The sequence below is a fragment of the Protopterus annectens genome, chromosome 10.part0 (genome assembly GCF_019279795.1).
Source record: "Protopterus annectens isolate FY-2018-M chromosome 10.part0, PAN1.0, whole genome shotgun sequence".
Taxonomy (NCBI): domain Eukaryota; kingdom Metazoa; phylum Chordata; order Ceratodontiformes; family Protopteridae; genus Protopterus; species Protopterus annectens.
Window position 1 is genome coordinate 1,667,864,511 of NC_056744.1, and position 13,217 is coordinate 1,667,877,727.

Consider the following 13,217-nt stretch of genomic DNA (forward strand, 5'->3'; position numbering starts at 1 on the left):
TATGTATTCCTTGTTCTGAAGGATGTAGGGGCCTTCTCAAAATGTATTGCATGTATAGATTTGCAGTGGTGGGACTGCATACATGTTTGTTTTCCTCACAAGACCCACATGTGGTGAAAGTTTTGAAAGATGAGGAGAAAGTCTAAGATGACTTCTCTGCTTAGTTTAGCAGAAGCATGTCAAGCAGGAATGGAAATCAAACCAGAAGTAGATAAAAATCATGCAGCAACTAAATGTGCCGTAAAACAAAATAAAGAATATAAGGTGAAGGATGAGATGAGAGGCAAGAAATTTGGAAAATGCATAAGTATAGTAGGAAATATAGAAAATGCTTCGAACAACCTCTTGTTTATCAGGCTGAAACATACGAATAGTTAAGGAAAGATGAATTTAAACCAAAAGACTGACATACACATTGGTTTACAAAATCTATTGAATTTGTGAGAGAATCAGAAAAATGTAGGTTTTGTAAAACAGAATTGGAAACAGTTGCACATCTTGTTGCTGGTTGTGATATACTAATGGCAGAAGGACTCTATACTGAAAGGCATAGTAATGTGGTAGGACTGTCGCACTGGGGATTGTGCAAACATAATAATATTGAGGTAGCTGAAAAACACTGGAAACATGAGCCACAAAGCCTTGTAGAAAATGATGGTGTATATTACATGGGATCACCACCAACAGTTCAAAAAATAGATGTGAGAAAAACAGATGTAGTAGGCCATGAAAAGAAGACAAAACTAGCATTTATCACTGAAATTGGTACACCCTGTGACTACAGTGTCTTATGTACAGAGGGACACAAAGTCATAAAATAGTAGGATTTGCAGACAGAAATGAGGGAAGTGTGGAGGAAGAATACCCAGATAGTTCCAATAGTAGTAGGAGCAATGGGTCTTATAAAGAAAGAATTTACAATCATACTTAGATATGTTACTGATATATGTAACTCTACGATTTGCAGGAGTCATTACTGTGCACATAGTGGTGCTGTGAAGAGCACTTCTGGTTAACATCAAAGTTGGAAACAGTACTAATCTCTTAAACTTTAATCATGTTTGTACTCAGGAGTGGGGTACATTTCCATCATGGTATTAGAAACCCAAAAGACTTGGAGACATTAAAAAAAAGAGCAAAACCATATAAATCTACCGAATGCAGTAAGTTGTTCAGAAACCTCAGCAATCTTTGGGATTATGTCATTCACAGGGGATTGAAGCAGTATGACTCTACTGAGTTCGGTAAGTGGATCACACATCTCAGCAATTTGCAACAGCATCATGCCACTCAGTGGGAATAAACCAAATAAATGTATGAAATGCAGTAAGTGCTTCATGCATCTTAGCAATCTTGGACAGAATCATGACACAAGTACTCTTAGACATGTGATTGACTCTTCAATTTTCATTTGCTGGCTGGTATTTTAAATTGTATATATTGATAGGATTGTAGCAGTTGCTCCTTTTTTACACTGAGGAAGTATCCTGTGAGACTTAAGCTTTGTGTTTTATTCAGTTTTATTAAAGGATTTTGAGACATTTGCATTGCTGTTTTTTCTTTTTGCCTACTGTTTGACTTTTCCTCACAAACTGTTATTGCCTTTGTACTGAGCATTTCTTCCTTTCCCCATGGTGGTGCAACCTCGTGTTTAGTCTATGTATGTAGCGGAGCTGTGGGTGATGCAGCCTTTAACATCAAGGAGTGCAGGTGGGGGCTTGCACCCCTGCAGAAATACTATTTTTGTTGTTTACTTTTGGATGCTGCTCACATTTTTCACTCATTTGTGATCATAGTTGTATGAGGTGACCACAAGTGAGTCAAAGTTTGTCATGGAGCCAATGCAGACACTTTTCACAGAAATTCAAGTCCAGCAGTTATTTTACATTCAGGTACTCAGAAGCAGTGTTCTCCCTTCTTATGCGATTCTCTGCATTCCTCTTGTGAAGATGTCCAGGTCTTCTCACATACAGTCGTCAGCATCTCATTGCTTCCTGCACTACTCCACCCCAATCCAGTGATCAAGGTCATAGTTTCCATCACTGAAACACCAACATTTCCAGTTTGAGGAGCTACAAACCTCTATCTTGTTTGCCACATAATTGGACATTCAAGTAATCTATGCAGGAATCTTGTCTGCCAATACATAACTTTTTACATTTTCAAACTATTTATATCCTGCTTTAAAGCAGCAGTTTTCTGCATTTTTCCACTATATGTAGACACCATCCTGATGAGAACCACCAAACTGTATTACATTAACCTCCCTCCAGCTTGATATCATTGGTGTCAGGCCACTAGATGGGCTGTGAGCCCTAGACATGCCTTTTGCATTATGGTGAATCAAGCCTAGTCTGTGTTGCACTGAAAGATTTAAAGGCTGCAACCAAAGTGCCCACCTATGGAGTTTTATTTTCCCATTCTGTTGTCTTTTCAGCCCTAACACATACATAGGTTCATAGGTTAATACAGTAAACCATCAGTTAACCAGAACTCAAGCAACCAGACAAAAATTGAAGAAATACATGACAGTATGAACAATTCAGTTTTTCATGTAGTGCACTTTCTGTTTTCCCCCACAAAAACATACCTTACATTTTTATAGTTTGAGTTTTAATAAACAAGTCAAATTGCTAAAATGTCAGCACTTGCTCTATACTCAGTCAATTTGCATCAGATTCCACATTTTCTCTCTGATCTCTCTCACACACAGTCTCTTCAGATTTCATACATGCATTCACTCACTCTTTCTCTCTCTGATCTCTCACACACACTTCTTCAGTTTTCATACATCTGTCCAATCTCTCACACACAGTTGCTTCTGCTTTCATACATGCATTCACTCTCTCTGTCTCTTTCTATTCAATTCCAGTCCACTCAGTGTGCCACTGAAAACCGTTCTACTCACCATGCTTTCTAGTGGAAATATAACTTTAAAATATTATTATTTCACCCAGGCTTTCAGTTACTGTATTTCAGTATTAAAAGCAAATCAGTACAGTGCTTATGGTATGGTATAGTATAGGGTATAGTGTTTGTCAGGTCTGTTTTTATTAGTAATGCTCAAGCAACCAGAAACTACACTTATCTGGCATCCACCAATCCCCATGGGTGCCAGTTAACAGAGTTTACTGTAGGAGGTTACTAAACTAATGGCCCTTACAAGCCTAGCCAAGTTCAACTCTTGTTCCCTTAAGGATCTAGAGATATGGTCTATGTTATAAGCATATCTAAATCAGGACAGACTGCCCCTATTTAAGAGGGACACAGGTGAAACTCCTGGGGTGAATTTGCAGTTTCCCATCCAATCATTCAAGTTATGCTTAAAAGGGATAACAAGGGGCTCTGTTTAACCTTTTTAGAAGTTTATTCCAGAGGAGAGGCAACCTCTGGGAGACATATCTGTCTTCCCAGCAAGTCCTGTTAATGTCACATGCTAGGTAAGGTCTCTAGAGCAAGTGAATAGTGTAGCATTTGATTTACGATTGTGCAGCATTTCCATTAAGGGAGGATCAGAGGTTGCTCTGTATGCAAGGCAAAGGTCACTTCTGAGTAGTCTATACAATACAGAGTATATTGACAGTGATTTCACTCTGTCCACATAAGATGTGCTGATGACCCTGAATTTAATTTGTGAGGAACCTTTGAGGTCTCTCCAGTTGCTGCAGCTGCCTGTTTAGATACATAATGAAGGGAGCATTGTACTCTGTCATTGGCCTGATGAGGGGAAAGTATAGGGGAGTTATAACCTCTTTTGTTCTGGAAGCTACACCTTTGCTTATGAGGTGAGCAATGCAGAAGGCCTTCCTTACCATCGTGGAGAAGTGGTGATGAAAAGTAAGGTTGCTGTCAACCTGTGTGCCCAAATCTCTCACTACTGATTTAGAGCTTAGGGTGTTGTTATTAATATGTAAATCAGCAGGGATATCATATATACCAAAGGGGACGATAATGCATTGTTTGGTATTGAGTTTAAGACCATGACTTTGGTACCAGTCATTGGCTTGTGTAAGTCCTTCTTGTAAAAGGTTGTCATCATTTGGGAACTCAATGACTGCTCCTTGTTTGCAGTCATCAGCAAACTTTGTTAGCCACAGACCTTTTGTTTTTCCTGTACCAAACAATAAGGGCCCCAGCACTGATCCTGTGGAACACCAGTGGTAACGGGTCTGGTGGTGGAGGTGGAGTCCCCTGTTTTGACTGTATGTGTTCTGTCAGTGAGCCAGTTTGCAACCCACCTGGGTGAGTTTTTCAGTGATGCCCGAGTGGGAGATTATGTCAAAGGCCTTGGCCAAGCCTAGATCAGTCATATTCACAGATCTGCCTTTGTCCAGGGCTTTGGTGACAGTCTTGAAGTCCAATAGGTTCACCAGGCAGGATCTCCCTCTAACAAAACCAAACTGGATCGAGTCAAGTGTTTGAAGGTCTCCTATATCCTTGTTGATAAGGCCCATGATGATTGTCTCCATGGCCTTGCAGACAAGGCTGGTTAGGCTAATGGGTCAATAGCTCCCAGGGTTGGTGAATGCACCCCACTTGTGCTAGGGGATGATGGTAGCTGTTTTCCATTTAGCACGAACAAAACCAGTAATTAGGCTGTGGTTGAAAAGAGTACTCAATGGTATTGCTAACTACTGGTTTAAACCATTGAGGACGCAGCCTGAGATGTTATCGGATCCCATAGATGCTGTGTTTTTGGCCTTGAGAGTGAGGTTAAGACCTGCTATTTAGTGATACAAGGTGGAAAATAGGTGGTAGAAATGTTTTGTGGTATATGTGGTGGGCAAGGGGGGGGGGGTTTTCACTGAACCTATCCACCAGCAGGCTGGCTATTTCCACTGGTTTAGTATATGTGATACCATTCAATACCAGCTCACTGCAAATCTGGGCTTTTTCTTTAAGGTTTTGGATGTAGCTAAAGAATGCCCTATGGTTAGCCTTACCTAGGGATGCTAATCTAGATTCGCAGTTAGCTTTAGAGTATTTTACAAGATGTCTTATTTGCTTGTTCAAGCTGAGAAGGCTGTGCTTCCAATTCTGAGATCGGTTCTTCTTGCTCTTAGACAGCAATTTCTTCCTCTGATTGTATAACCTGTTTATAGTGGATGTCCACCAGGCAGGCTTGTTTTTTCTTGAGGATAGCTGAGTCAATACAACTGTATAGAAGTTTATAAAATGCATGGTTGTATATCCCTGTATAGTTGTCCTTGCTGTCAGTGGGGACAGGAGCTTTGAAGCTATTAATGCCTTCTCGTAAGAGGCTCTAGTTGCCTTTGCAGACATTTTTAGCCTAATTGCTCCTGGAGGGTGTCTGTTGCTGTTGTTACTTTGAAAGAGACTGATTTATGATCAAACTTCACCTGGTAGGGCTGCACACTTGTGGTGGTGCACCATTCTACATGTTGGTGAGTGCCAAGTCTAGAAAGTTTGGGCCCCTTATGAAGTTGCCAACAATTTGCTCCAAGTCATTTGAGTTAACAAAGTCCAAGAACCCTTGGGCAAGTGTGTTTGTACATGTAGAATTTACCCAGTCTGTGGATGGGTAGTCACCCATAACCAGGGTATTTGGTTGCATTTTGAGTGACTCAAGTAGATCCAAGTAGACAGTGTGGATATCATGGTTCATGGAGAGGGAACTATAGCTGGCGATAACTTGGAGAGGGGTCTTTCCTATAGTTATTTGCACATGGAGTATCTTTATGGAATCATTCTGTTTAGCCAATCTGGAGGTGTATTTATCTTTGAATATTGATACTCCTCCTCCTTTAGTTTTCAAGTGTTCATTTTATGGTCTGAATGTGACTACACAGATGTCCACATCTTCCTAGGTGAGGAGTGCTTCCAGTGAGTGCAGTTTCAATTTAGACTCCTGTCATTTAGCAGCATAACCCTAAGGTTGTTTTTTTTGAGGATATTTTTATGATAGGAATTTTGTTTTTGTGACATTACCTAAAAAGGCACTATGGAGAGGCAAGAGCCTTAGCCAGTAGCCAAAAGCCCAGAGGTGACAGGTGGAGGCATCTGTGGCAAAGCATCGAGGTCTATCAGCCATATCATCGCAGGCTGACAGGTACTAAATCCCCTTAGAATAACACCAGAAACTAAGCCAACTGTTGAATTCAGTCATTTTTTGTCTGTATTGAGGCACCATCCTAGGTGAAGGTAGAATGCTGTTTAAGGACACACTTGCCTAGGACACATAATCCGAGAGCTCAGTCATGTCCCTCTTCATATAGTCCAGTGAGGTATGTCTCAAGTCGTTCACACCAACTTGGACTATGGCAGCATCACAGCAGTAAAAACGCACAAAACGAGCCAGCACAAAGGTTTAGGCAAGCAAATAACTACTTTATTGTGGCATGTTGAAAAACGAAATAAAAGAACAGAGAAACTGCAAACCGGTTTCGGCCAATGTAATGGCCTTCTTCAGTGCAGAAAGAAAAAGTTGAAATGATGCATACTGATGTTCCTTATATACTAAATGATTTAAAGGGATATGTGACCAAAAAAAGAAAAAAAATTTTGTTTAGTATAAACATTTCTGCAATACAGAAAAAAATGACAAAAATAAATGTAATAATATCACATATTATTGATCACATTAATCCCCAGCAAAATGGGAAAAATAAGCTCAGTTCAAACCCAAAAGTACAGCAATAAGTGTATAAATATATAGTATCAAAATATTGCTTTATCCATATTCATTTACCCCAGGTTTGAACAAAGCACCCAGTTTTGTAATTCACAATGCTTCCATATTATTGAGTTTATCATGCCAGCCTGCCTTGGTGAACCTCGGCAGCTGAATCCTATCAATGATAGTGAATTGAAATTGGGCAGTTTGGTGAATCAAAGTATGCTTGTATAGGGCATTTGTTAATTTTTTAGTTCTGATAGCACTAAGGTGCTCACTAATGCGAAATCTTAATGGACGAGAGGTTTGGCCGACATAAAATGAAGTACATGTACAGGTGGCCAAATATACCACCCAATCAGAGCTACAGTTACCAAAAATCCTAATGTTGAATACTCGTGAAGTGTTGGCACTTGAAAATTCTTTCATTTTGCTGATATACCTGCACGCACTGCAGTGACCACAGGGAAAGGAACCAATGAGTGGATCCCCAAACAAAGTCATTTGTGTGGTTGTTGTAGAGTGAAATTTTTTATAATATGTGAAATGTGAATTCAACGTTCTACCCCTACGGTATGAAAAAGAGCATGTCTCAGGTAATATATCAGATAATGACTCGTGCTCTCAAAATACCCCAATGATTATCAACAATATTTCTAAATGAAGGGGTATTATTACCATAAGTAACTGTGAATCTGATAAGTTGTGCTTTGGAATCAGTAACCACCTCATGTTCATGTTTATATGTTAGTAATTGGGACCGTGGCATATGTCTGACCTCCTGGATGGTTTTATGAAGTCGACATCTGTTATACCCCCTCTGAATAAATCTGTCACAAAGATCTTGTTCACATTCTACATAAGATTTAGTAGAGGAACAAATACGTTTCATACGTGTGAATTGTGACTTGGGAATGTTGTTGATGATGTGGCGGGGGTGATTACTAGAGGCATGTAAAAGAGAATTATACTGTGGAAACTTTCTGTGTACACTCGTCGCCAGAGTGTGATCATGTTGTCTGATAACCTTGACATCCAAAAAAACAATTTCATGATATTGAGTTTCCAAAGTGAACTTAATACCCCATGCATTATTGTTCAAATATTGAACAAACTCTTTAGCCAGAAGTATATCTTCCCACCACACCATCCAACAATCATCCAGGTATCTCCTCCAAATGTCTAGTTCTGCCATAAATTGGTTATTGCCAGTGTCGTAGATATAAATTTTTTCAAAATATCCCATAAATAGGTCAGCATATATCGGGGCAAACGAAGCCCCCATGGCTGTTCCCCTGGTTTGCCAATATATCTGACCATCAAAGAAAAAGACATTTTTAGTTAGTACATATTCGGTCATATTGATAAGAAAATTATTAAATCCAGTAGAATAGAGCTTGGATTCCTCTAACCAAAATGCTATTGCTGATAAACCAGCCTGGTGTGGGATACTAGTATATAAAGAAGCAACATCTATTGTGCAGAGCCACCAATCCGATTCCAACTGGCTGTCATGAAAAATGTTCAAAAATTCAGTTGTGTCCTTGAGCCTAGACCTGACCATAGTCAATAATGGCTTGAGATAATATGTAAGAAAAACAGACAGAGGCTCGGTTAGAGAGCCTCTGCCAGAAACAATAGGTCGGCCCGGAGGACACGTGGGATGTTTATGTATTTTGGGCAACAAATTCAAATATTGGGGAATAGGATTGGTGACCTTGAGCTGTTTACATGTACATTGATCTATGATCCCTTCTTCAGTGGCCATATCCAGGAAGGAGTCAATTAGTGATTTGAAATTAGGTGTCGGGTCTATAACCATATGCATATAAAACCTAGCATCAGATAACTGTTTATAGGCTTCGTCAATATACATAACCCGATCCATAACCACAATACCACCCTCTTTGTCTGCTGGCAAAATGATGATGTCATGATTGGAACTTAGTTCTTGTAACCCCTTACGCTCCAAAGGGGTCAAATTATATTTAGTAGGCTGATATCCGGGTGAGAAGTGTAGATCTTTGAGCACACACTCCCTGAATATGGCCACATGCTTATCCATGGGTGGTTGAAATGTCGATTTCCCAAAATGAAAACCAGATGAACCTTGAGAGAGATCACTATCTGCAAAAAATATTTTCAGATTAATCAATCAACAAAATTCATTTAATTAATTAACAAAAGTCTGTTCCGAAACAAAAGAGGAAGGCACAAAATTCAAACCCTTGTTAAGAACTTTATTTTGGTCAGAGGATAATTCAATGGAAGATATGTTGTGCACATTATCAATTATTTGACTATCTTCTGTAGTAGCTGTTGCAAACTGTAAGCCCCGTCCCCTATGTTTCCTGCCCCCTCCTCCATTTCCCATGTCTAAAGGGTCTGCTGAGGGTTTACGTTTAGCTACTGGGGACCCCTGATTGGAAGGGCATTCAGGATCGGTGGCTGAAGATGTATCCTCATCTGTAACACTACTAGTGGAAAAAGTATTTTTCTTCAATATTGATCTCGGCCTCTTTTTGTGGTTTATTCTGCTGGATGTATCAAAAAATCTAACATTTCTCTGAACCATGAATGGTTTGCCCTTTTCATAATCGGTCAGATCACGCTGACATTTCTGCGTTTTCTTTTTAAGTAACTGTGTCTCCAAATTAGCAAGTTCTTTAGCTAATTCCCTGACATGATTAGGATAAAAATCCTGATGTTCAAAAGCTTGAGCTTTCATGCAATTATTGTATACCTCAGTTGTCTGTTGCTCAACCATATGTTCATAGTATGATACTAATGTATCTACAAATAACATGGATGCATCATGTTGGGTCTTAGCCCAATCTTTAGTTAGTTGTTCATCAACCACACTGACTAATGGTTGAGTTCGAATTCTGAGTCCCCGAGGGGTTATATTTTTAAGTTTGTAAGCTTTAAAGAGCTTCAAGTGCCAAGCATTGGCTCTTAGGGCCCTCATGTTTTTAGTTGTTTTGTGGAACAAATTGCCACAAATATATTTGGTGTCCCCTGCCTGTATGTTGGGGTTCCAAGAATCAACAAAATTTAAGCCAAAGGCTTCCAAATTGTCCTTGTCTGCTACTAGCCCCTGCAATATACCTCTGAGGTCCATGTTATTGTTCATATAGCAAAAATTAACAAATCTAAAAAAACAGAAACAGAGGATGTGTCTTAAATGTCAAAACAAGTAGCCACATGCAAATTGGATAAACACAGAGAAATCTATATGGGCAAAAATACCCCCAAATGGATAAAAATGTTTGAATTCTGTCTGTATATTATTATAACAAGAGTGCGCAAATACCTTTTATTCAGGGTCACATATGTTCATACCAAACCAAAGAGTGTTCACTCAGGATAAGCCTAAGCAGCTTCGGTACTAAGCGGAATATAGCAGGCTAATCATTACATTAATTTAGATAGCTGTTAAATCCCACTGGCAGCCGACATTCATCTCAGCCGCTAGGAATAGTATAGGTGCCAACTCATGTGTAAATCACAATCAGAACAATGGCCCCTAATTATCATGAACAACAAGTTCCTGCAAACTTAAATATGTAGTCGACATTCGTCTCTACCACTTGGTTTTGGTTGCCATAAAATGACAAAGGTCAGTTATGGATGAGAAAACTAGTTCAACTTAAAACAAACCTAAGTGAACTGGAAGCAAAAAAAGGGATATATTAAGAAGAGGTATTAATAATTATAAACCACATGTGGCAAGACCCATTGTTGTATTAGAAACCAGAATATGTAGTAAAAAATACAATCAGTATGCGTCTCTACCATATATCAAATAGAACTGTTGTCAATGACCAAAATATCATGATAGTTATAGAGAATGTCATAGGTTTCATAGGTTTCATAGGTTCATACTAGGCTATCTGCCCGAGGGCATTTACAAGCCTAGCCCATAGTTTTGTGGCTTACGCCACCCCTTTAGTATGGGGAACTATACCCATTATTTTGCTGTGCCTCTGTCGAGCAGTGACACTGAGGTAATCCCTGGGGTATATCTGCGATCTCCCATCCATTGGTCAAGATTTGTCTTGAACAAGGCCAGCGAGGTGCTCTGCCTCACATATACCGGGATTTTATTCCACAGCATAGGGAGTCTTTGGGTGATGAATCTATCCCTCCAGCACGTCCTATTAATAGCCGTGTCGAGGTTTAAGTCTCCCGCCCTTGTGGCTCTGACGGATCTAGATTTTTTGAGGTGAAGCATATTCATCAAATCTGGGTTTGACATGGCCTTGTATGTTGAGCAAAGGTCACCTCTGAGCAAGCGGTGGCGACTGAATAGAGCTGGAGTTCTTTCAGTGGGGCAGCATAGGACAGATGTTTGAGACCCTTTATCCTTTTGGTGAGGAACTTTTGTGGCCTCTCCAGCTGCTGCAAGTGTCGGGTCAGATACATTCCGAATGGGGCATTGTACTCAATCATTGGTCTGATGAGTGATGAGTATAGGGAGACTATGACCTCCCTTGATCTAGATGAGAATCCCTTCATGATAAGGTGGGCAATGTAGAAGGTCTTCCTAACTACTTTAGCTACATGGGTGTTGAATGACAGACTACTATCAACCTGGGTCCCCAGGTCCCTGATAACTTCTTCTGTGCTCAGTGGATTGCCACCTATTTGGTAGCTAGGGGTAACCTTGTTTTTCCCGAAGGGTATGACTATGCATTTTTTTGGCATTTAACTTTAGGCCATGGCTCTGGCACCAGTTACCAGTTATCAGTTTCTGTGAGACCCTTCTGAAGGATATCTGTGTCAGATGTGTTTTCTACTATGGCGCCCAGTTTGCAGTCATCTGCAAACTTTGTCAGCCATAACCCTCCTGTGTTTGCTTGTACTTCGGAAAAGTAGATGCCAAACAAGAGTGGGCCCAGGACTGAGCCCTGTGGTACACCACTTGTGACAGGCTTTGAGTCTGACATGGCGCCAGCAACTCTGACCCTGTGGGTTCTGTCACTCAGCCAGTTTGCAACCCATCTTGTGATGTATGGGTTAACATTTAAGCTGATGAGTTTTTCAATGATACCCGAGTGGGGTATTGTATCGAAGGCCTTAGCCAGATCGAGGTAGGCTGTATGGACTGCCTTTCCTCATCAATGGCTTTGGTGACTGTTTCAAAAGTCAACCAAGTTTAGAAGGCATGATCTGCCTTTGACAAAGCCAAACTGGGATGGATCCAAAGTCTGCAAATTCCTATGTCTTTATTTATGAGGTCCATTATGATCCTCTCCATGGCTTTGCAGATAAGGCTTGTCAAGCTAATGGGCGGTAATTTCCAGGGTCGGTGGAGGCACCGCCTTTGTGAAGTGGGACCACAGTTGCAGTGCGCCACTCCTGGAGTGCGTATCCAGAGGTAAGACTATGATTAAACAGCTGTCCTAGCTGTGGGTTTAATTCCTCGTTGAGTTCGTGGAGCACACAGCCGGGGACACCATCAGGTCCCATGGATGCTGTGTTTTTTGCTTTGGAGAGAGCAGTTCTCACTTGGGCGTTGGAGATGTTTGGGGGGCTGCAATCGCTTGGTATAGATATCTCTCCTTTTGGGGGGGAGGGGGGAGAGATGTTTTCACTGAACCTGTCAGCCAGTATGTTGGCAATGTCTGTAGGATCAGTAATCTTCACATCATTTTGAACTAGTTCTGAGCATATCTGGGAGTTTCCTCCCAGGTTTCTAATATAGCTAAAGAAGGCCTTATGATTGTCTTTTGAGTCTTTAGCTATTTTTCTCTCAAAATTTGCTTTGGATGATTTTATGAGAGCTCTTAGTTTTTTACTTATAGTGATCAAGGGTGTCTTACCTTTTAAGGATTTTGCTCTATCTTGTAGTAGCTTCCTCCTTTTGTTGTAGAGTTTGTTTATGGCTGGGGTCCACCAGACTGGACGCTTGCCTTTGGTACAAAGAGTCTTTGTTTTGCTTGGGATTGCCTTATCCATGCAGTCCTGCAGGTGCTGGTAGAAGGCATTTGTAAGTGATTCAGCGGCTTGAGTACTGTTTTCCGCCCGGCTCGGGGCCTTAAAGGAGACCACACTAGTCTTTAGAAGTGTGAAGTCGGCTTTCGAGAAGTTCTTTACTGTGGTCTTTTTATTTCAGGTGGGGGTGGGATGAGGACCTCCAGCGAGATTAGTTTGTGATCCGATCTCACCAGTGAGGGGTATACTCGTGTTGAACATTGTGCTCCCATGTTCGTGATGATGAGATCAAGTATGTTTTCTCCTCTTGTGGGGATGGTGACTAGTTGTTCCATGGCATTTGAGTTTATGAATTCCAGGAACTTTTGGGCTAGGGTGTTTGGGCTTGAGTAGTGTTCCCAGTCTATATTAGGGTAATTGAAGTCACCTAGTATGATGGTGTTTGGTGATACATTTATCCCTCTAGTGTTTTCAGGAAGGCCATGTGAGGTTCCTGAGTTTGTGAGGGTGGCCTGTAACATGCTAAAATTTGCAGAGCAGTCTTGCCTATGGTTAATTGCACCTGGATGGTCTCCGATGCATCAAATGTGGTTACCAGTCTTGAGGTGTGGGTGTCCTTGATGAATATGGATACCCCTCCTTTCTT

The 13,217-nt window shown here is 40.7% G+C and overlaps 1 protein-coding gene across 1 annotated transcript in view; it reads right to left on the reverse strand.

Annotated features, from left to right (window-relative positions):
- Positions 1-13,217, reverse strand: part of LOC122814408 (zinc finger protein 729-like) — a 544,251-nt gene that overhangs the window by 108,002 nt on the left and 423,032 nt on the right. Inside the window, 2 exon segments of the mRNA XM_044086990.1 lie at positions 8,372-8,761; positions 8,861-9,786. Coding sequence (XP_043942925.1) covers positions 8,372-8,761; positions 8,861-9,786 — 1,316 coding nt within the window.